The sequence below is a fragment of the Cebus imitator genome, unplaced genomic scaffold, assembly GCF_001604975.1.
Source record: "Cebus imitator isolate Cc_AM_T3 unplaced genomic scaffold, Cebus_imitator-1.0 Scaffold71, whole genome shotgun sequence".
Lineage (NCBI taxonomy): Eukaryota > Metazoa > Chordata > Mammalia > Primates > Cebidae > Cebus > Cebus imitator.
The window spans coordinates 1797088-1820464 of record NW_016107386.1 but is presented as its reverse complement, the minus strand read 5'-3'; the positions used below and the strand labels follow the sequence as shown (position 1 = coordinate 1820464).

General features: G+C 51.9%; 3 protein-coding genes across 4 annotated transcripts in view; 2 read left to right on the top strand and 1 right to left on the bottom strand.

Annotated features, from left to right (window-relative positions):
* The first annotated feature begins 2095 nt into the window (after window positions 1-2095).
* ELOVL3 (ELOVL fatty acid elongase 3) lies at window positions 2096-5320 on the top strand. Of its 2 annotated transcripts, XM_037739567.1 has the most exons (5): window positions 2381-2468; window positions 2562-2618; window positions 3383-3514; window positions 4174-4325; window positions 4581-5320. In XM_037739567.1, the coding sequence occupies exons 3-5, from the start codon at window positions 3444-3446 to the stop codon at window positions 5006-5008; spliced, it is 651 nt and encodes a 216-aa protein (XP_037595495.1). In that variant the 5' UTR covers window positions 2381-2468; window positions 2562-2618; window positions 3383-3443; the 3' UTR covers window positions 5009-5320. The 2 variants fall into 2 exon arrangements, with proteins under 2 accessions (XP_017386602.1, XP_037595495.1); XM_017531113.1 differs by lacking the exon at window positions 2562-2618 and having other exon boundaries at window positions 2096-2468.
* Window positions 5321-5475: 155 nt separating this feature from the next.
* Window positions 5476-17916, bottom strand: PITX3 (paired like homeodomain 3). The gene is made up of 4 exons (XM_017531164.2): window positions 17298-17916; window positions 7708-7837; window positions 7334-7536; window positions 5476-6832 (listed from the first exon to the last, which is right to left on the bottom strand). Exons 2-4 carry the CDS (start codon window positions 7823-7825, stop codon window positions 6245-6247), a joined length of 909 nt encoding a protein of 302 aa, XP_017386653.1. The 5' UTR covers window positions 7826-7837; window positions 17298-17916; the 3' UTR covers window positions 5476-6244.
* Window positions 17917-21166: 3250 nt separating this feature from the next.
* GBF1 (golgi brefeldin A resistant guanine nucleotide exchange factor 1) overlaps window positions 21167-23377 on the top strand; it is a 136880-nt gene continuing 134669 nt past the window's right edge. Inside the window, exon 1 of the mRNA XM_037739561.1 lies at window positions 21167-21445. The gene's annotated coding sequence lies outside the window, so the exon portion shown is untranslated. The remainder of the gene's footprint in view (window positions 21446-23377) is intronic.

Sequence of the window (23377 nt, the reverse complement as noted above, 5' to 3'; positions counted from 1 at the left end):
TTTTTTCAGTTGCACTCTGTCACCCAGGCTGGAACGCAGTGGTATAATCACAGCTCGGTGGCACAATCACAGCTTATGGCAGCCTTGACCTCCCTGGCTCAGGCAACCCTCCCACCTCAGCCCCTGAGTAGCTGGAACCACAGGTGGGCGCCACCATGCCCAGCTAATTTTTGTTCTTTTTCGTAGAGATGGGTTTTCACCATGTTGCCCAGGCTGGTCTCAAACTGCTGGGCTCAAGCAATCCACCCACTTCAACCTCCCACAGGACTGGGATTATGGCGTGGCCTACCATGCCGAGCCCCAATTTTTCTTCTTTCCCTCTTCCATATGCACCTCCTCCAAGCCTCACCATTAAACCTCACAGGGAAAGACAATGTAAAATATCTTCACAGAGAAATCCAGGACTGAGTATATATTCTGCATATGCATTTGTAAACCTCCCATAATGATTCGCCTTACTATTTCCATGTGTCTAGTCCACAGTATCATTTCATTTACGTTATCTGACTTGTATACTCATCACAACCTTATGAGGAAAGCAGGCAAGTATGACTACATGCATTTATTTTCTGAAGGAGAATGTGAGTCTCACAGAGGTTAAGTAACTTGCTAAAATCACATGGCTTATTGATGGGGGCACTGGGACTTGCACCTGGGTCTTGTAACATCTAGATGGCATTATTCTTGTAATATTCATTCTTTTATTCATATTTTCATCCATCAGACATGTGTTGATCGCCTTCTGATTAGATGTCTGGCTATATATGGAGTCATCAGGAACCAGTGAAGGTTTTTAGCAAGAAAGCAGAACTGTTTTCCAGATGAGCAAACACAAAGTGGTGGTTTTCAAAGTACAGTCTGGGACCACTTACAGGTCCAGAATCTCTGCAGTTGAGGCTCAGGAATCTGGTAATCAGGCAGGAATAGGAATTTTTTTCTGATTGCAATGCAGTGAAGAGGAGAAGCACCATATTAGAGAAGGAGGTGGTGCAACCAGGTAACGTGACCAGGTGAGAGGTGATGAGGTACAGAGAAAAAGGGATGCACTTTTGATTCATTTAGATGGCACCAATAGGACTTTCACTACACCCTCCCAGACAGTGGCTGAGGTTCAGGAAGTAGAGCTGGGGTTCCTACCTGGATCCTCTGGCTCTAGAACTTTACTGCACATGGCCGTTTATACCCACATATTGATTTTAATTATTTTATATCTATGTTTCTTAGCACATTTTGCAAATCTCCACCTTATCTCGAACTGCTTGGATTTCTCCTTCACTTTCATAAAACCTAGGAAAGAAGTAAGGGACAGCCAAGTAAAACTTTAAAAGTTGTAGAACATTTATTTCTTTAGGGCTGGTTACACAGGTAGGAAAGAAGTAGTTTTGATTCGGGAGATAAAACAGCAGGCCTTGGGGAGAGGCACTGGCTCTCCCCATCCTTAAACCCTAGGAGGCCTCCAGGAAACCTGAAGACAATAATTCCAGAAGCCCAGAAGGTGACCCCATTTCCTCTCTCCACGGTTATTACTGAATGTCAGTCTGTAGCAGTTCCGGAATTCAGGAAACTATAAAGAAACCATAACAGCCTCAACAACCCAAACATCAACATCAACAACCTCAACAATAAAATTCATTAAAATTCGTCTCCTTCCACCCACCCCTAACTGCAGACTCGAAGCTAGAAGGTTGAAGGGACTACAGGAGAAGCTCTGCGTTGCCCACGTTCATATTTCCTCATCGCGGGCCTGGGTTTCCAAGGATCTCGGGGAGCCTAGAAACTGACTCCTCCATTTCTGGATGGGAGCACCAAAGGGTAAGGACACCTTTCTCCTCACTGCTAAGCAGTTCGAGATTAAAGGCAACTGAGGCGAAGGACACGGTTGACAGTGCCAAGGGAAGACTGGCCAGTCCGAGAACCCGCAAGGCCGCAGGATGGGTGGACTTGTTGGGAAAGTGGGCGGGCGACCGCCTACGACCGGACTTGGGGCGGGGCGTGTGAAACGCCCGGGAGCGGGGGACGGGGTGGGGGGGCCTTGAGGATGACCAATCAGAATGCGGACTGCGGCCCAGGGGCGGGACAGAGGCGTATCCTGGTCGAGATTGGATAGCGGCGGGGCGCAGGGAGGGGTCCGCGCGCAGTCCGGGGCCGCAGCTCTGCAAGTCTGCGTTATATATCGCAGTGCTGCCCTGGGGAGAGCTGGTTGCGCCGCCTCGCACGTGCCTGGGTCCGACGCCCTCTTCGCCTTGCCCAGGGGTTTCGTCTGCCCTGGCTCTGTTCCGTCTCGCCCCGAGGTTCACTCCATCCTTGGCGCCCCAAGCCTTTCATCTAGCGCCTCCAAGCTTTGGACCTCGACGTCTGCAAAACTAGATGGTCACAGCCATGAATGTCTCACACGCAGTAAATCAGCTTCTCCAGCCCTATAACTTCGAGCTGCTCGAGGGCCTGTGGCCCTTTTTGGAGGCGTACTGGTGAGACTTGGGGAGAGGGAAAGGCCATGCCAGGGCCCCCGGGGCGGGGATGCGAGGGGCTGGCATTGAATGCTTGCAATGATTTTCTTAGAGAGCAAAGTTATCGGACTCCCTCATACTGGCACCACACTACCGTTGTCTGAGGTGCAGGTAGTGTGGCACCTCAAAGAGATTAGAGCTGAAAGAAAGAAAGCAGTAATAAGAGGATGGGGGAGAAGAACGTGGAAAGATACAGAAGCCAAAGACTGTGTAGTGAGAATTGGTCGTGGAGGCGTGAGGTTGATCTAAAGCCTTACTAGCTGACTTCCCTGTTCTTTGTTGCTGTGTGTGTGCGCGTGTGTGCACAGTGCGGGGCCTGGGGACAGCCTGCCCTTCACAGTTACCCTGTCATTCCCCAGGTGCTCCACCGTTTCTGCTGTGGAGAAGGAGGCAAAGACAGGGAGCTCTTCCAAGCTTTCCCCAGGAAGAAGCTCCCTGGCCTAGCCCTAAAGCTCCCCAGAGGTTCCGTGGGATGACTTTATGCTTCAGCCAATTTGCCATGACCCAACTGGGGAGAAGCCATTGCTACATTCTTCTTACACCACAGTCCTGGGCTGCTTCTAGGTGTGGGCCAGACACCCATCACCCACCTCCAACCTCACTGAGAGAGCAATAATCACAGAAACCTTGGACGTAGCCCCTACCCTGTGCTAGGTACTTTGTATACATTAATACTGCCAGGAGAGATGTATTATTCCCCCTTTACAAATGAGGAAGCCAGGGCTCAGAGAGTTAAGTTGGTTTTCCCAGTGTCACACAGCTAGTGAGTGGCAGAACTGGGGCTCCAACCCAGAGCACTCACCTGGAGAGATGAGTGGGCATTTCTCTAGTCAGCACTCCCCATGAGCCCATCCCCTTTGCCTTCTGCTTGCCAGGGCAACCTCATTCCCCATAGCCCTGATCTACCTGGTGCTCATCGCTGTGGGGCAGAACTACATGAAGGAACGTAAGGGTTTCAACCTGCAGGGGCCTCTCTTCCTCTGGTCCTTCTGCCTTGCAATCTTCAGGTAAGACCCTTCCCACTCCCTGCCTTTTCTCTAGATCTTAGACTTCCATTCTATCCCTTAAAGCTTTCCAGATTGCATCAACCTCCATCCTGTCCCCAAGTCGCCCTGTAACACTCTCCCCATCTCATTCTTTCAGCTTTAGTTCCCCTCTCAGCCTTCACCCTCTTCTATTATATTCTCCTGTTTTCCTTCTTTTTTAGACCCTGACCTGGTGGTCTCTGCTTTGTCCCTCTTGAGTTCATTAAGTCTGTACTCACAACAAATTTCTCCAGCCTCTAATGTTCTCAGCTCCTAACACCCTCTCTCAAGACCCTCCAATAACTTCCCCATACTTTCTTCCCCAAACTCCTTCAGTCTTCCCCTATCCCTCTATGCATCTCCTCCCAGGCTCCTAACCCCTCCCAAGAACCCCATTCCTTAAGTCAACTTTCAATCCCATCCCCCTGCATTCCCTGATGTTTCTGTTCTAGACTACTGGTTGGCCTCATCTCCTCTAGACTACTGGTTGGCCCAGGATCTCAGGAGCTTTGACCCATCCCTCATGGACAGGTTGGGAGGTGGTACAGCTTGGAACACAGTGACTTGGCCACCCTTCCAGGGGAAAGGTGGATTGGTGCCTGGGGATGACGCTGACACCATCTTCCTTTGTCCCATTTCAGTATTGTGGGGGCAGTGAGGACGTGGACCGTGATGGGGACTGTGCTGCTTACTGGGGGCCTAAAGCCAACTGTGTGCTTCTACACCTTCATCGAACATTCCATAATCAAATTCTGGTCAGGGGTCTTTCTTCTCAGCAAGGTCATAGAACTTGGTGAGTGGCAAGGCTTTGTCACTCTGGTGCCTTGTGAACTGCATCCCTCCTCAGGGCCCTCCCCTCACCGTCCCATGGAGAGTCACTTTCCTACCCCTGGGTCCTAATAACACCTCTCACCCGAGTCCCTCTACAGATTCTCTGCCACAAAGACCCCCTCTCCTCCCCTCAGAATTTCTCCCATGTCCCCACACCCAGTGCAGAGGGTGGTCCCAGCAATGGGCAGTATGCCACCTATAATTCTCCATCTCCCAGGAGACACAGCCTTCATCATCCTGCGTAAGCGGCCTCTCATCTTTATCCACTGGTACCACCACAGCACAGTGCTGGTGTTCACAAGCTTTGGATACAAGAACAAAGTGCCTGCAGGAGGCTGGTTCATGACCATAAACTTTGGTGTGCATGCCATCATGTACACCTATTACACTCTGAAGGCTGCCAACGTGAAGCCCCCCAAGATGCTGCCCATGCTCATAACCAGCCTGCAGATCTTGCAGATGTTTGCAGGAGCCGTTGTTAGCATCCTGTCATACATCTGGAGGCAGGAGCCAGGATGCAACACCACGATGGAACAATTATTCTGGTCCTCCATCTTGTATATGACCTATTTCATCCTCTTTGCCCACTTCTTCAGACAGGCCTACATCAGGCCCAAGGTCAAAGCCAAGACAAAGAGCCAGTGAAGGGTTGGAGAGAACAATGAAGCTCCAGGCTCTCTCTTCTCCAGGGCACTAAGAGGCTGGGCTTAGTTTTGGGAGAATGATTAGGTTGCCTTACCTGCATGGTTTCCCCAGAGGATGTGTGCCCCAAGGTGGCTGGAATTTTTGACAGACAAGAAAGGTGACCCTGGGATGGGGGTGTGGTCTGTTACTTTGATGCTTCTGTTTTTAATGTGAAGGCCAAGCAGGCCCTGGGATGGGGGTGGGATGGAGGATATATTTCTATCCAGAAATCTTTCTTCTTCTTGCTCTATTTTTTTAATTAAAGATTTCAACTAAATTTTGAGAGTTTTGGGGTTTGGGGGGAAAAGAAGGCCGCTGTGATGGCAGGAGGCTGCTGCCAGTGGGATGATCGGCAGTGGGGAAGCCTGAGAGTGCATGGAGGGGTGAGAGGCACACACACAGACACTGAAAGAATCCTAGGCCTGGTAGGCACTTAATAAATGTCTGTTACAGACCAGAATTTTATTGCTGTTAGAGGCCCAAGCCCCTCATAGGAACAGTGAGAAGCAGGTGGAGAAGGGCGGAATAACTTCAGAGTCACAGGCTCTCTGAATTGCAGAGCTGACACCTACAACGAAGCTAGATCTACCAGCTAGCCTCCCTGAGACCACGAGGTGGCGCCGCAGCACCGGCTGTGGCCGACGCCAGCCAGGTAGCTGGTTTCCCACGCCCCGCGCACGCACACACCTCTTTGCTCCAGGAACAATCCCCGGCTGCCCGGTTCTGGAGTAGGAGGGTGAGTGGGACAGAATCCCTAGAAGCCTGGACCCTCACCTCGTTCCTGTACATCCAGCTCGCCTGTAGACAGTGGGGTAGGATGAAGGGAAGAGGACTCAACCGCAATTCTGAATCATCAGGCCTTCGACAGTCCGCGCACGTTTATTTCATTTATCTTTGAAAACCAGGGAGGGGAAGCCTGGAGAAGGCGGGATGGGCCAAGGGTGAGTTGGCCCCCGGGGAGCTGGTCCCTGTTCCTGGCCTTAGTCCCAGGGGCGCGGTCTCTGTGTAGGGCCCAGTCCATCCCTCAGGGCTGGGAGGGGGAAGGCCCTCTCCTGAGCCGGCCGCCACCCCCACGCCAGCTGCCCAAACACCCATTTCAGACCCTGGAGCGGGGGCAAGCCAGTCAAGACGACCCCAGTCCGCTAAGGCTGCGAATCGTCGCCCCCGCCCTCGGGGATGATCCACGGGCGGGGCCGCTCATACCGGCCGCTCCACGGCGTACTGGCACGGACTGAGGTTGGCGGCCGGGGGCGGCCCGTGCACGGCGGGGTAGCTGAAGGAGGCGTGCTGTTTGGCTTTGAGCCGCAGGCTGGCTAGGCTCGAGTTACAAGGGTCCCGATAGACGTAGGGGGAGGAGGCGGCGGCCGCGGCGGCGGCAGCGGCCGAGGCGTAAGGGCAGGACACAGCCCCTGAGGACACGGCGGCCGGAGCCAGCCCGGGGGGCGCCCCGCCCAGGCCCTGCAGGGCCCCGGGCCCTGGCACGGTGCCTGGGGCAGCAGCGGCGGAGGGCACCATGGAGGCAGCGATGGAGCTGGGTGGCGAGAAGACGGGCTGCGAAGCCAGAGGCCCCACGTTGACCGAGTTGAAGGCGAACGGGAAGGTCTTGGCGGCGAGCGGCGGGGCGAGCGCCTTGGGCGGCCAGTTGCCGTACGAGTAGCCGGGGTACACCTCCTCGTAGGGCGGCACTAGCCCCCCGAGCGGCGCTGCGAAGCCACCCTTGCACAGCTCGGCCTGCTGGCTGCGCTCGCGCTTCCGCCACTTGGCGCGCCGGTTCTTGAACCATACCTGCGAGCGCGGGAGAAAGGCGGTCAGGGCTCGGGGCCGGGTTCCACCGACTGGAGGGCGGGCCACCCCACCCCACCCTACCCCACCCCGACGGGGCTTCCAGCCGGGCAGTGTGGTGAATAAACGAGATGAGGTGGCTGGAGACGGGGTGGGAGGGGAGGAGCGCACTGAGTCCGGGGTCGGAGAACAGAAGGCGCGGGAGGCAGGACTGAGTCATCGGCGCCAGGGTCTGGGGGGACAGTAGGATGGGGTCGAGGAGAGGTGGAGAAGGTAAGGAGAGACGGTGTCAGGGCCGAAGAAGCGCGCGGTCTGGTACGGAGCACTGCGAGCAGAGGCTGGAGGTTGGCAGCCAGGAGGCCGCGTGGGACTGTGGCCGGGAGCCGGGGGCTAGCGGCCAGGGCCCGGGGGCGGGGGCAGGTGGGGCGGAACTGCCGGCCTCAGGGTCGCAGGCTGCGCCTGGAGGGCCCGCGCGGGTGCGAGTCACGGATCAGTAGGGCATACCCGCACGCGGGCCTCGGTGAGGTTGGTCCACACAGCGATCTCCTCGCGCGTGCTCATGTCAGGGTAGCGGTTTCTCTGGAAGGTCGCCTCCAGCTCCTGCAGCTGCTGGCTGGTGAAGTGCGTGCGCTGCCGCCGCTGCTTCTTCTTCAGCGAGCCGTCCTCAGGGGAGCCTCCGGGCAGCGAAGCCGAGGCCTTCTCCGAGTCTGGAAGCCAGGGTGGGGCAGGTCACAGGGCGCCCAAGCCTGCACGGATTCTCCGGCTCGGGGACCTCCTGAACCACCCGCTGGCTCCCACCCGGGCTGCCCAGCCGGGGTCCCACCCGCACTGCAGATGAAGCTGTTATCTCCTCCACCCTCGGAAGGGGGCGCGCTCACCGCTGTGCTCCTGGCCCTTGCAGCCGTGCTCTGGGAGCTGGGGGTGAGGAGTACCCGCGTCTGACAGCGAAAGGGCAGGGCTCCGGGCCTCCGCCTCGCTGAGCAGGCCGAACTCCATGGAGGGAGGGCTCTGGAGGGGAGAGAAGACAGACCAGGGTAGTGGGGGTAAAATCTCCGGCTTAGCTGGGTCCCAGCAGCGTTTCCCGTAAGTTCCCTGCCGCCTTTCTCAGCCATAAAGCTACCCCTGTGTGGGGCTCCCTAAGATAGAATCGGGAAATAGCAGCCGAAGGGGGAAGAGGTGCATGCTGAGAGGTTCTCTGCCTAGATATATAAACTAGGCTTTGTTTTGTTTACTGCTGGGAACTAGAACAGTGCCAGGTATACAGTTGAGATTCAATATTTATTGAATGAAAATGTACACTATAAGCGGGGCATGGTGGCTCACCCCTGTAATCCCAGCACTTTGGGAGGCCGAGGCGGGTCGATCACTTGAGGTCAGGCGTTCGAGACCAACCTGGCCAATGCGGCAAAATCCTGTCTCCACTAAAAATATAAAAATTAGCTGGGCAGGGTGGTGCATGCCTGTAATCCCAGCTACATGGGAGGGTGAGGCAGGAGAATCACTTGGACATGGGAGGCGGAGGTTGCAGTGAGCCAAGATCAGGCCACTGCACTCCAGCCTGGGTGACAGAGCGAAACTCTGTCTTAAAAAAAAAAAAAAAAAATCTACGCTGTAGCACACCACATACCCTGTACTACATCCATAAAAACTTCAAATCCTTCTCACCTGAATGCACAAGATCACCCTATACTCATACCTGGCCCTCAGCCAGTCATACCTGAGACACAGACCAGATGTCTGTTAAACCCACTGTCCTTAGGACAGATTGTACTTTGAACCAAACCTGACATTTCTCCCTTAAGAATAATGGTTGCTATCATTTACGTGTACTTACTATAGGCCTTTACCTCATCTTTCTCCCCTCACAAGTATACGTCAAATATGATCACCCTTTTTCCAGTGAGGAAACTGAGACGTGAAGGAACGCGATGAGGATCACAGAGCTTGTAAGCAGTGGGATTGAGAGCTGCACCAGGTCTGTGAGACTCCTAATGCTTTTTCCTTGTTTGCTTTTTATTTTTATTTTATTATTTTTATTTTTCTGATCCAGTCAACTCAGAACACATGCTTTCTCACATTGTGCTCTTTGGGGCCTTCCCTCGAGATCCCCTCAGGGACTCAGCTACAGTTCTAGCCTGGCCTTACTTGGGTCTGCTTCAGCTAGGGCAGGCACTGCTTTGGTCTGTTTTGTTTATGATTTCTTTTCTTTTCTTTGAGATGGAGTCTCGCTTTGTTACCCAGGCTGGAGTGCAGTGGCACGATCTTGGCTCATTGCAGCCTCCACCTCCAGAGTTCAAGCAATTCTCCTGCCTCCGCTTCCCATGTAGCTAGGACTACAGGCATGTGTCACCATGCCCAGCTAATTTTTGTATTTTTAGTAGAGAAGGGGTTTCACCATGTTGGTCAGACTGGTCTCAAACTCCTGACCTCAGGTGATCCACCCACCTCGGCCTCCCAAAGTGCTAGGATTACAGGCATGAGCCACCGTGCCCGGCCTGTTTTGTTCATGATTTCTGAAGAGATTTCATTTTAAAGAAGGGTAACAAGATCAAACACAAGTATGAAAGCCACTGGGTGCTTGGGCTGGGCCTGCTCTCATGCCTGCACCGGCATACACTGTGTCCTACCAGTGACGGCTCCGCTCATGCTTGGCCTCTACCAAGCCCGCTCCAGGCTGTAGCAGGAACTTCATAAGACCACCTTCCTACTCATATTTCCTATCTCAAACCTAGCCTCGCATTGCCCAGGAGTCTCTCTGGGTCCTTTCCAAGTTTCTCCTGCAGGGTCCCCTTTTCTGCCTGCTCTCCCAGGACCCCACTGTGGGGAGGAAGGGAAATGGGCAATACTAGGGCTCAAGACCCCGTGTGCGTCTTGGTCAGAAGAGAACAGAAGGAGGCTAGGGACAGAGGGAAGGGGTAGAGAGCTGAGTGGGAGGGGCCTCTCTGCTCCTGACACCCCTTCCCCATTAACAGGGGCTTAATGCAGGCTGCGCAGGATGGCATTAATGTGATGGATTAGCCTAGATTGAGATGTGTGTCACTTGGCTGCTCTGGATTTATTAGGAGCCTTTCTCAGGCAGGTGCAGATGGGCAGCGGCCTGTATTTGCACATGGTAATGCCCCCTTCAACCAGCTCAGAGATAACAGCTGTGCCCCCACTCCCCACCCCACCTCTCAAGCCAGGTTGGGGGTAGAACCGAGGTCAAGGCAGGAGGTTGAGAAATGGTCCCTGCTCTTTCCACAGGCAGAGGGGTCTAGCTCTTGGACCTTTTACTGGATGTGGAGAGACAGGGCTGGCGGGAACCAGGGATGAAAGGAGAAGTCAGGCCAGGACTGGAGGTGTGCTTGGCTTACTGACTGACCCCTTCCAGGTCAGGTCAGGAGGCTTGGGGCTGGAAATCTTTGGCCAACAATGCTCTGATGGAAGACAGATGTCCCTGGGAGGGAACTATGGCAGCCTTGGCTAGTGGTTCTTCCCAAATAGCTGGGAAGATGAGGGAGGAAGGTTAGAACTGAGAGCTGGAAAAAGGGGTACTCTAAAGTCTCCCATTACTTCATACTCAAGATGCCCTTGAAATGCAAATCATGCCCCTGACTTTTCTAGAGGTCATGGGAACAACATGGAGCTGGGAAAAAACCCAGAGAGGGGTTTACCTGTGGGAAAAGCAGCCCCACATTTGCCATTTAGCCTTCCAGTCTGCTTTGGCTCCAGACTTGCAGTTTTCCAAATTCCCCTGCTCCGCACCCCCAAACCCCCGCCTCCTGCAAGCATTCTATACCTGCATCTTGCTTTCATTCTGTTTCAGCAGAGGGAGGCAGGGTGAGAAGGGATATGGGCCAGAGGAAAAGCCGAGGCCAGAAAGCCGAGTTCAGGCTACGTGTTCCCGGAGACAGACAGACACATGTGCAGACACACACAGGCCCCCCAATCAGACATAATAAGCACTTGGACTTGGAGCTAGAGGCACACAAACACACACTCTCCCACACATGCGCTGCCACATCCAGGCAGACAGACATGCACCGTCACACAGTCTCCTCTCTGTGACAGGGACAGCTGCCGGGGCTGTTTTGGAGCTAGCCATTATTACCCTTCCCCCCACCCCTCCCTGGCCCCTCTGAACCTCAGCTCTCAGTCCCAGGAGCTAAGGACTCTGTGTGGGGGAGGAGGAGGCCAAGGGGGCCAGGGGAGTGTCCTGCACTGGATGGCTGCTGAGTGAGAAGGCATAGAATTCTGGAGCTGGAGGATGGGGTGGGGAGGGGGAACAGGAGGTGCCCAGGCCCCTCTCAGGAAAGTCATCTGGTATACCCTAAAGAAATTGGGTTTGGAGTCAACAGATCTAGGTTCACATCCTGGCTCTACGACTTACTAGCTGTGTGTCCTTAGCAAGTTACTTTACCTCTCTAGGCATATTTCTTCATCTCTAAAAGGAAGTTTATGATCTCTTCCCTACTTGCCTTCAGTATTGTTATAAGGTTTAGATAAAAACATAACATGTAAAAATGAGTAGGGATAAAACTCTACCTGAGTAATTTTTTTTTTCTCACTCGTCGAACAGATGTTTATTTAGCACATTCTATGAGCTGTGCATTGAGTTGGCACTAGGGGTGGAGTGGTGGCTAAGATCTCATCCCTGTGTCTGCCCTTCCTTGAGTGGGTCATCGTCTCCCCAGACTCTGTATCCTCTAGTGTAGTGTTTTCCTAGCGAATGAAGGTGAGTACACTGCATTGCTGAGAGATAGGCCACACATGCTGTGAACACTCTGTCCTGAGCATGGAGGGCCCAGTCAACAAGGTAACAGCAACATGGGCAGTGTACCCTAAGCTGGGAGCCACTTTAGGGATCAGGGACTGGTAAAGGAAAGAAGGAAGCCTTTAAGGCTTTGCATGGGCTAGTAACAGCAGAAAGAGGAGCCATGGCTGAGAAGGGCCCTGACAGTGAAACTGAAGAGAGAAGGAAAGAACAGTAAAGCCAGGCAGGCAATAGAGGGATGGAAGGGTGGGGGCATAGACTTCTAGCCAACTCACGTCCAGGTGGGCTGGTCAGGCAAAGGCTGGGGGCGCCAGGCTGTTGTCTAAACTGGAGACAGGCTGGCTGAAGATTAAGCTCCCCCAAACTGCTGGAGATCAGGAAGCTAGGGAGTTGGGACTGAGGCCAGGGACTTTGCCTCACTCAGTGGATAGGGAGGAACAAGCAGTAGGTCTGGAAGCTGCAGGATTGGTTGATGCTAGTAAGAAATACCCAGGCAGGGACAGACAGAGTCAAGAGATAACAGTGATGGTGAGTCCAGCTCTGGGAGGGGGCTGCCAGCCCCACCCCAGCCTTTCTACCACAGCCTGCTAGGGATGTGTGGCCCAGTCCCACTGGGGTCAGGGTGGCAATCCCAGGCCCAGGGAGTACAGAGGGGTTATAGGTATGTTCTGATTCTGCAGTACAGGCTGGAATTACAGGAAGCCTGGTCATGCATGCAGCAAGAATGAAATATCCAGGACATATGAAGGTACAGAGCAGCTCTTAGGCCAGGGAGGCCACAGTGGGGAGGCCATGGTTTCCAAGGGACACAACCCCATGGCAATAAGTCAGCTCTCATGTAGACCCATGTAAGTCCTGAAGCCAGAGGGGAAGACCAGGGACATAGTGAGAGCCCATGATCAGTTGCAATAATGATGCCCGAGGCTGGAGGCATAATCTGGACCCCAAATGGGAGAAAGCCTTTCTCTTTCAGGGGCTAACTGGAGAAGATATAAGAGGAGCTGGAGTTGTGACGTTTTCATCTTATAAACCTGAAACTGAAGTGAGGCCCTTAAGTGGACATGGTCGCATGTTCATTAGGGACGCTGAGCAGCCAGACTCTGAGGTCTGTTGAACTGCAATGTGCAAATGAGAGCAAATCGAGACACATTTGCTTACAGCCCCAAGACTCAGGTGGAGGCAGCAAAGATTTGAAGTACTCAAGTTATCAAGGGATGAATCAGGAATCAGAGAAATGACTCCACAGTCTTCCTGCTCTTCCTTGCTTCCTTCCTTGAGCAAGTGTTAGGTGTTAAGAGGGATCCCCAAGAACAGTAGTGCATAGACCCTAACTTGTAGGAGTCTGCAGTGTAGGGAGGCAAACAGAGCAGAGGAGGAAAAGATGGACTGCATGGGTCTGACTCTCAGACTGTGAAAGATCAGAGAAAGGGAAGCCCATGGAAGGTGGTACCAAGTGTTGGGGGCTCAGAGAATGTAGGCACATGACTGAATTGGGAGTTTAGAGGCAGAGAAGGGGTATGGCCTTCTAAATAATCAGCAATGTTGGGAATAAGCTGGCAGGTTGGGAGGGCAGTGGTGAGCCTAGGTTAGTCAGAGTCTCAGTGTAGGCCACAAGAGATCAGCAGAGAGAAATGAGTCAAACCGAGGGGGCCTTCAATGGAGGACAAGGGGTGGTGGTTCAGATTTGACAAAGTCTAGGCTAGAGTACGTCCAGCTTTTTCATCAAAAACCCCTAAGATTCACTCTGAGCCACAGCCCTGAATAAAGCAAAAAACAAAAACAAAAAACCACCAGGCACTGTAGCTCATGCCTGTAATCCCAACTCTTAGGGAAACAGAGGCAGGAGGATAGCTTGAGCCCAGGAGTTCGAGACCTGCCTGGGCAATATAGCAAGTCCCCGTTCTCTGCAAAAAAAAGGGAAAACAAACAAACAAACCCCAAGACCAGTTAAAACCAACATCTAATAGGAAACTAGAAGCATGACCTAAAACAGCTGCAGCTAGTATGAAATTGTTTTGAAGTCGCCAGCTTTATGTTAAAAATGTAAGCAAATTTTTTCATTCTATTTCATACTATAGTCATGGAATATAAAATATTTTAATATGAAATGTTTTATTTTCATATAAAAAGAAAACTTCTTTTAATATAAAAATAAAGCACATCCCCACCCCCAATCTTCAAGTGATATCCCCACACCAGGAAAAGGGGCCCCATTTAGACTGTGTGTCATGCCTCTCCCACATGCGTACTGCCCTCCTCCCACCCCACCCCACTATGAGAAGCAATGCACCAAGCAGTGGGGGTCACTAGAGGCTTGTAGCTAGGGGTGTGACAAAAACAGCATCTTTGCGACCTTTATTTGACAATGGTAAGCAGAATGGGTTGGGCAGGGAAGAAATAGGAAAGGAGAAACCATAAACTGAAAGGTGTAAAAACGGCCCCAGGGCAGGACAATGGGAAAGGAGAGAAAGGGTGAGTTTTGAAAGTTGTTCCCCTCTGCCTTCTCCTAACTCTTACCCCACTGATGAGCTTTTCCTTTTCCTCCCCAACATTCTTTTTTTTCTCTCTTTTACTGTGGGGTTTTCTAGACCTCCCCATCATTATTTTCATGAGTCCCTGGCAGTGACCATGGACACCCTAGACACCCCAAAGCTCAGGACTTAATGGATCCTTCAGGTTAGTCTGGGAGGCATCATTTGTGAATGGAGAAGATTCCACTGGCTCCATCCTCTGTCACTACAAGTCAGCTCTAGCCTGCTGTGCCTGCCCTCCCTTCCTGAACCCAAGTCCTGGACCCATGTTCCCATCCCTGAGCAGGAGGCAGGCAGAAATATTTGGCCTGATAGACTGGCTAAGCATCTGGGGAGCTCCCCAGAGTTTTTGGACAGGGGTAGGGGTAGTGGCTAGCATCTGACGCCCATGGTAGGGTGGTCCAACTGTCATAACCCTCCTATGACTGCATCAGGGATGTGATTAGGCTGCTCTAAGTCTCAGTCCCATTCTTCCAAACAAAGATTCTGGAGTTTGGGTATAATAATAGCAGTGCTTCGTATTTCTATGGTGCTTCTCCATTTGCAAAGGACTTTCCCAGACATGATTTCATTTAACTCTCACAACTGCCCTCTATGGCAGGAGTGCCTAGCCCTGTTAGACCTCTAAGAAGGCAGGATCCAAGGCTACACAGATTGAAGAGATTCGAACCACCTAATTCTACTCTTTCCATGCCTCAATCCCCCACCCTGCAGCCATTCGTGACTCTGACATGTGCTGATTCTCCCAAGCCCTGAAGGATTCCATTTCTGCTTCCTGCCTGTACCATCTCTCTGGAAATGAGCTCTGGAAGAATGTGCCCACTGTGGGCCAAAGAACGTTTTCCTATTCATCCCAAGCTTGCATCACTCCAGTTTTAAGAGGATCCCTCATCTCCAGTTTCAAGATTTGGGGAGCAAGCAATTCTTCTGCATATGTAGGCCTTTTATTATTGCAGTAGATTTCCATCCTGTTTCACCTTCCAGAGGACTAAACTTTGAAATTTGTTCTCGCCAGCAGCCCCTGGCTCCCCATTCTGCCAACCATTCTCTGACCTGATCTAGGCCCATGACATTCTTCCTGAGAGCCAGTGACCAGGCATGCATTCAGCTACATGGCTTTATGCAAGGGTGGGAAAAGGTTCTGTCTTTTGTTTCCAATCATCTTCATTACGATACCACCTCTTTGGCCTTTTTGGCAAAAGCACAACTTTGGGCTAAAGTCTTCAGGGAGCCATCTGCAATGCTTTCCCTATTCCTTTCCTGACACAGAGCCCTTCATTTCACCTATAATTTCAGTGATTTTATGGGAGCACAGCAATGGGAGCACACACCCCTGAAAAGTGTATCAGATGTGATGGGGGTAACTGTGGTATGTCTTTATATTTATCAAAAGAAGGCAAAGAAAAAAAAAAGGTTGAGAATCCTAGCCAATGATAAGCAAACTCCAGAACTGAGGAATGGAATGGGATTGTGGGGAATATGTATTGTATGTCACTCATAGGTGAAGGGTGAGAAAGGTTGAAACCACCGTTTAGATTACTCATTGCTAAATACAATGCCTTGGACTTGTCCTTGTGAAAATTCAGTCCCCAGCTGGGCTATCTTGACCACTTATATGGACTTGTTCTCCCTACTCTGCTCTCTTCAGGATAACTGAGCTCTGGTTAGAATTGGGATCAGGGCGGATGGTTACTGTATGGGCCCAGCAGAGTCAAGGCTGTATCCAGCTGCAGGGAAAGTAAACCTGTCTGGTTGGTAGGGCTGAGACATGCTTCCCAACCAGATTTAAAGGGCCAGATAGCCCCCTGTTGGACTCCAGAGTCTGGATTCCATGAGCCTCCTTCCCATCTCCACTCAGCCACCAGGGTGGTGCTGGGACTGGTAAGGCTGAGGAAGCAAAAGGGAAACAGGTACAGGGTTTTCTTTGCTAATGGGACTGTAGTTTCTCTTCTGGCCTGGGCTCCTGCCCACTGTAGAGAAGGAGCCTTGGTCGGCTGACACTCCAGCAAGGAGTCTGAGAGGTGTCTGGTCAATTGTATTGGAATTCAGGAGCAAATGAGGCTGCCAGGGGCTTGTGCCCACCTCTTTCCTGTTTTCCCATTGCCTTTTGTAACCCGTTCTTTCCTTTCCTGGTCTTGATTCCCACTAGCAGTCTCTTCATTGGCCTTCTCACCTCAAATTTGGATTCTGGAAGTACAGAGTGATGCTCTGATCTATTCTGAATTGAAGGGGGCATGTGTCCCAGCGCACCTCACCCCAAGGGCGGGCTGCAGCCTTTACCCTAACTCCCTTCTTGCAGCTTCTCAGCCCAAAGGAGCTGAAACAAGTTTGCAAAGTGTGAGCTGGGATTTGAGGTGACCCACAGCAGCCGACCCTATCGCACACGCAGCAGCTGGGCAGTCGCTGCCGGGTAGATGGACATGCCACCTAGCCAGGGACATTCTGTCCGCCACTGCCCGACGCAACGCCCGCTCCGGAGAAACCCACTTCGCTATCCCGGACATCCTGTCCGCTCCAAGCCCCGTGCACCGCGGACATTCTGTCCGATTCTGAGGCGACCCCTAGTCAGGACCCATCTGGGCCCAGACACCCCAAGCCAGATCCACCAGATCTGCTGCCTGGTCACTCTGACCCGCACAGCGGCCATCTGACCCAGTCGCTGCCAGGCTCTCACAACACGGTTCCTATTCCAACTGTGGAGCAGCTGGGCAGAGAAGCGTGTGAGACCAGGCGCACCCCGGCTCACAGCCCCTGGAGTCTGTCTGAGCCTGGGCCGAGGGGCGTCGGGCGCTGCAACTGCCCCCAAACTAGGGGCCGCCGCCGATTCCCCCACTGGACAGGGCCTCTGCAACCCCTTTCGCTCCCTGGCCGCCTGCCCTGTGCCCTGGGATTCCAGGGCGCTTTCTGGTAATGGTTTCCAGACTCCAAAGCCCCTATCCTGGCTTCGAGTCTCCGGCTTCGTTCTGGATCCTCTGAGTCTCCTCCTTCCCTATTCCCTGGTTCTTACCCTGAGTTCCCCTTTTCCCAGGTCCTGGCCCCAGGTCTGCAGTCCGCCCTCCCAGTCTCAACCCGTTCTCTCGACACTGGAGTTCAGCTGCCCCAGGTCCCGTTTTAGGGATTCCGAGGTCCAGCAATAGTTCCTCGGCCCCATGAGCCCCTCTCCAGAGAATGGTCAAACACTCACAGTGCGTCCCGCAACAGGCAGACTCCCGGCAGCGGCTGCGGCGGCGATCTAGAGGGCAGGCAGGGGCCAGGGGCCGGGCACCCGGCCGGAGTGGGGGCCGCCCCCCTGCTCCCGGGCCGCCGCTCGGCTCTGGCGCTCCCGGACTCGCGGAGGGAGTGAGCCTCACCGCGTACTGCCACCCCCAGCAGGCGCCCATTCACTTTATGGCAGACCAGGGCGCCCCCAGCCCGCCGCGGCGAGCTGCGCGCGTCAGGCCCCGCCCCTTTCCAGCTGCGCTGCCGGGGCTCCGCCCTTTCCAGCTGTGGATTTCCAGGTCCTGCCTTTGAGGGAGGGGTCTGACCGGCGAGACGCCAAGAACACCGCCCTCTGGCCAATCAGAAGCGTTCCTCAGTAACTGGGCCGCGCCCCTCCCCACGTGGCACAGACCGCGCTCCGGCTAGGACGCTTTGGCAGAGCCAAGTGGGCGAGAGTAGAGTGGTCCCGATAGCCCCGGTTAAAAGGGGTTGGCTGGCGGCGAAGTGGGGCTGGGCCACTACCCCGAGCAAAGTGGATCGGCGCCAGGTGGGAAGGCGCACGGGGCCGCCGGGTCTCAGCGCTCAGACTTCGCCGCCGCTCAAGTTTCGCCGATTTTCTCCACTTGTCGCTGTCCGTCTCTCCTCCTTTTTGTCTCTGTTCCAATCCTCCTACGTCTCGCCTTTCTTTCCTCTTCTTTCTCCTCAGCCGCTTCGCTCCTGCTGTTTACCCCTCTCCCTCCTCTGCCACTTTAAACACTTATTTCTCTTCCCTTCTGTTCCTTTTTCTTCGTATCTTTCCTCCTCTTCATTTCTCCCCTCTTCTCCAAGGAAAGTGACTTCGTGGAGACAGCAGGGTTTGGAATGAGACAAATCAAAGTGGTATTCCAACGCTGCCACGAACTGCACCATCACCGAATGAACTTGGACAAGTAACTATCATCTCTCTCCCCGCACAAAACAATTAAAGAAGGTTCCTGCTGGATCTCAGGGCTTGGGCTGGGCACTCCAAATGCATGGACCAATTGCCTTTCAGTCTGCACCGTCGTCTCGCTTGGGCTGTGCTCTCCCTCCTTTGGCAGGGCTGGTTTCCCGCTGGTGGTACCAGGTTAAGTTCTGTGGGCAAGGTGTGGTGCCTGCTGGTTAGGAATTTGCAAGGGACAGGATCGATGTCCAAGGAACATCCTGGCAGACGGTACTGTCCCACCCTGACTTTTGCCTCAATTTCCAGGCAGCAGGCTGCTTCTCTTCTCCCAGTTAGGATGTGTTGCTTGGGTGCTCCAAGAGCCTAAGCTCAGTCACATAATATGCCCCTAAGGTATATCTGAACAGTCATGTATTGACTGTTCAGTGACTCCCATTGCCCTCAGGATAAAGGTCAAGCTCCCTTTTGTATGTATAGCTGACATACAAGACCTTCAGGACCTGACCTTGTCTTCATCTCCAATTTCCTACTAGTTTCCTGCACACCTCTGGCCCTTCCTGTAAAAGAAACCCATCTTTATATTGTAAATTCCTACTCCTCCAATGTTCCACTCAGGCCTTGTTTTCTCTGGGAAGACTTTTCTGAACTTTCAGGTTAGCCTCTAGCTCCTATGACCCTCTGTGTATAACCTCTATTACACCACCCACCATATTGAAGGGATCAGCTTATGTGTTGTCCACTATGACACTAAAATTTAGGAGGGTAAGGACCATGTCTATTATTCCCAGGCATAATGTAGAATATCAATGAATATGTCACAATGAAATCTATGAGGAAGATGTTCTGCCTGGTAAGATGATGATTAGTGGTTAGGAGGGACTAGGGAATTGTCATCTCTTTCTTCCCCATCTCTATTGGACAATCACATGCTTTTAGAATGATGAATTTCTGGTGGTATGTGGAAGTGGATATGGGTGAGCAGGAAGTTTTGGCCCACTTAGAGGATTTTCCAGTGGGGTCTCCAGACCTCTCAATTTGAGACAGGCCCAGGACACCAATTTCCAGTTTTCAAATGAGGAAGAAAATGGCTCAGAGGTAATGTGGAAAGAGGTGCTATGATGGTATATCCTCTTTTCCTGACTCTCTTTGGGTGAAAGAGGCTAGATCCTCAGCTGGACCCACTGACCAGAAGCCCAAGGTGCAGGTGTAGGGAGTTATTGAGGGGTTCTTCAGGTTTGATGTCAGATCTGATGGGTGCTTTACACTAGAGTATTGTGGCCAGGAGTGGTGGCTCACACCTGTAATTCAACACTTTGGGAGGCTGAGGCTGGTGGATCACCTGAGGTCAGGAGTTCAAGACCAGCCTGTCCAACATGGTGAAACCCGATCTCTTCTAAAAATATAAAAATTAGCCCAGCGTGGTGGCAAACCCCTATAATCCAGCTACTTGGTAGGCTGAGGCAGGAGAATCACTTGAACCCAGGAGGCAGAGGCAGAGGTTGCAGTGAGCCAAGATTGTGCCACTACCCTCCATACTGGGCGGCAGAGCAAGACTCTGTCTCAAAAACAAACAAAAAACAAACAGAACAAAACAAAACAAGCCAAAAACAACAACAAAAAAAGCTAGAGCATTGTAGCACGTGGATGGTCTTTAGATGTATGGTTTTGAGACTACATTCCTATGTGGTTATGAAGCTTCCCTGGACTTGAGTTGTCCATAACTGGGAGGAAGTATGGAAAGAGTTGGTATCTTTTTTCACTGCCTCCCAGCAGTTTCTCCAGGTCTGCAGGGACACTGGGGCTCTAGTGTCTCAAACAGGCGGAGAATTACACGATTTAGTCTGCTAGGAGAAAACCCATCCTCTTGTTCTCTTCCCACGCATTCTCACTTCCAGATAACACAGGTAATTCCAAATAGCTTAGTAACCTCTATCATCTCTTGCAAATGGAGGAGGTAGCTGGGGGCAAGAGAGTGAAAACAGGTGGGCGTCCAACCCTCAGGCCCCTTAGCGTTTCTAAGGCAAACAAGAAAGACTTCTGTTTCCTATCACTGAAAATGTGGGCTAAGCAACGTATTTAGCTCTCTGCCTGGTGGATAAGGCCCGTCCAAGGCTTGGTATGAGAGGCAGACCGGGAGTCACAGCCCGATATACTAAGGCATAAGAGGTGACAAAAGGCAGTGAAAAGAGTTGACCTGGGGGCGAGGAGACCCAGGGGTTTGTCTCTCTGCTCTGCTATTTACTAGTTATGTGAACCTGGGCCCAGCATCCCACCCTGGGGCTGTTTCCTATGATGTAAAATGAAGAGACTTAAATTAGATATCCAGGGCTTCTGCTACTTCCCATTTTCTCTATTTCTGGATAATGGGAACGGGCAGAAGGCGCTGAAACAGAGTTGGGACGTGACAGACACAACTGTGAGAAGCCACGGGGAAGGTGGACGAGAGGGCGAGGAGAGGAGGGTGTGGAATGGATCGCTGGACTTGTTTTAGGATGAAGGAAGCCCAGAGTTGCCTCGAAAAGGAGTGATCCCTCAAGGAGCATGGTCTTGGCCCAGGTAACTTTGATAGTACGTGGACAGGGGAATAAGGATACCCGCTCAAGCTCTCAAAACGGACCCCGCCCCTTTCCAGCCAATTGTAGCCCGTAATGCGCTGCAGCCACTGCCAAACCGCGCACTGCAACCGAACTCTACCTAACTCCACCCCTCTAACCGCCCAGCACAGTTCCTAATTTTTTATTGGATTTTTAAACTGTCACTCAGAGAGTACTCGTATCCGTTGGTTGTCCCCTACCTACCCTTTCCCTTGTAATCTCGCCTCTTTAGGCACTACCCGCCTCCTGAAACCAATTTCCGTTATTCGATTGGATAGTCGGAATGCCACTTTTCACGGTGCAAAGCTATGATTGGCTGCATCCGGCAGGACTCGCGCAGTTACCAGGCAGCGGGCTAGACTGAGGCTAGTTACCACGTCAGTGAGCTGACAGGGAAGGTAGCCGGCTCCGCTGCCCGTCCCGGCCGACTCATCCTGGCGGAGCGTGCATTCCCACCCTGATTTTGGCCTCAATTTCCAGGAAACGAGCTCCTTCTCTTCTCCCATCTGCTACCAGAGCCTGGAGAGCTGCTCGGAGACGCCTCCGGGGTGCGGGCTGGACATGAGCAGCGGCTGCCGGTCCTGGGACTAGGCCCCGCCATTTTGGATCCGCTGACAGGTCAGCGAAGTCTCTTCCTAGAGTTCCGGTGTCGTGAAAGCCTCCCTGACATCGCAATAGGGAATTAGGGGGAAGGACCCTTAAATTGGGCGAGCCAGGGTGGGTTAAGGACGCAGCGGACAGGAATAAGACGAGGGAAGGGTTGTTGTGGGAGGGAACAGGGAGGTATGCAGGGGCAAAGGTCAGGCCCTTGCTTCAGGAGGGGCGATTTCTGCTCTCATTGGTGATCCTTTGTAGGTGCCCAAATCTTCTATTTTCCCAGGGTTGACTTAGTCTTCAGCTCCTCTTTTCCAGCGCTTTCTGCATCCTAAAGAGCCCAGTACTCAAAAGCTGAAAGCAAACCTAAGGAGCATTGTCTCTACTTTTATGGGTTTTCAGACTTTAGATATGAAAGTCACTCCAGATTGTGTACAGTGTCTGCTTCTTTGTGACTGCCTCACTAATACAAAGGAACTGCTTCATTAATACTGGATGATGAGTTAGTGCACCTAGAATCAGATTGTCAGCAGACAGATGTGTGAAAGGCTTGAGGTTACAGCAGCACAGGAAACTGGGCTATGAGAAGGCTTCCCTCTTATTGGACAGCTCAGCTGCCAGTCTGGGTCTGTATGTAAACACTAGACTTATCTTCTGGGCCTATTTGTTCCTTTAGATACTCTTTCACAGGTATTCTTTTCTGGTGTATGTTTTTGTTGACCTATTTTCCCCAGGTCTTCACTAAGGAGATGAGGTTTAATCGTAAAGAAGCCACTATATTATGACATATTTGACTGAGCAGAGAATACTGGCAAAGTTTCGTACTGTTGGCCTATTATTTTTAGTGGGCAAAAAGTCATGAGAGATTTTCAGCCAATTGTAGGATAAGGGCAGGAGAGTGCTTTTAGAAAGAGTGCTTTTAGAAGTAAGGAATAGTGTAGATGGTGTTTTTTAATACACAATGTGGAAACTTATATGCCTTTAATTCAGGTATACAAGGCACTCTAGGCTCTGTGGAGGATACAGATGGAAAGATCTTCTTTGGGATTGCTCAGTTAATGCACTTCTTAAAAGTAGTAGCATATATGAGCAGTAGCCTAGCTGGTGCATGTAGTAAGTTAAGAGCAGGATCAACCTAATGCCTTTTGGTATGTAGTGGGCACTCAATAAATGTTATCTGTATCTGGGATTAGTTTCAGTATGTGATCAGGACTTGTGGCCTGCTTTTGGCCCTGGCAGTCAGGAACACTTTGCACTTTTGCATGGTGAGGTAGGAACTAGGAGGATTAAAACCTCATAGTGTTAGAAGAGAAAACTATTTAGGATCTCAGAATGACTGAACTCAGTTTTTCCTGCCTTTGCCCTTATGAAATTGAAATTTTATGTGTGTTGGGAGAAGGGGGATGGCATTATTTATGCTTTATGTGTGTTGATTTAGAATTAGTGGGATGGAAATTGTACAGGAAACTATTTGCATTTTAACTTGCTGATCTAAGTTGTAGAATTCCTCCCCTCTCCCCACTCCCCAAAAAGTAGTTGAATGTAGCAAATGAAATGACATAGCTCAGGAGGTACCCAGATTTGATGAGCCTGCCTTGCTCACCTGGGCCATTGCCCTGTTGAGTTGATATGTTTTGCATAACAGGCAATCTAGTCTCTGAGCCCGAGGGTGACTATAGAGGCATCAAAAGGTTTTCTCTCTTTTTTTTTTTATCCTGTCATTTCTAGATAGGAATAATTTTCTAGATGGGAATAATTCCCACTCCCACCCACAAATCAGAAAATTTATCCTTCAAATGCAAGTCTTTTTTTTTTTTTTGAGACAGGGTCTTACTCTGTCGCCCAGGCTGGAGTGCAGTTGGCATGATCTCAGCTCACTGCAACCTCTGCCTTCTGGGTTCAAGAGATTCTCCTGATTTAGCCTCCCGAGTAGCTGGGATTAAAGGCATATGCCAC

What these genes read in the sequence shown, in the direction of transcription:
- PITX3 (XM_017531164.2), bottom strand. Translation starts at nt 7,825, where the DNA reads ATGGAGTTCGGCCTGCTCAGCGAGGCGGAGGCCCGGAGCCCTGCCCTT. An exon ending in CAAGGGCCAGGAGCACAGCG is followed by an intron (nt 7,537 to 7,707) that starts GTGAGCGCGCCC and finishes CCTGGCTTCCAG; the next exon opens with ACTCGGAGAAGGCCTCGGCT. An exon ending in TCACCGAGGCCCGCGTGCGG is followed by an intron (nt 6,833 to 7,333) that starts GTATGCCCTACT and finishes CCGCGCTCGCAG; the next exon opens with GTATGGTTCAAGAACCGGCG.
- ELOVL3 (XM_017531113.1), top strand. Translation starts at nt 2,368, where the DNA reads ATGGTCACAGCCATGAATGTCTCACACGCAGTAAATCAGCTTCTCCAG. An exon ending in CCCTTTTTGGAGGCGTACTG is followed by an intron (nt 2,469 to 3,382) that starts GTGAGACTTGGG and finishes TCTGCTTGCCAG; the next exon opens with GGCAACCTCATTCCCCATAG. An exon ending in CAGCAAGGTCATAGAACTTG is followed by an intron (nt 4,326 to 4,580) that starts GTGAGTGGCAAG and finishes TCCATCTCCCAG; the next exon opens with GAGACACAGCCTTCATCATC.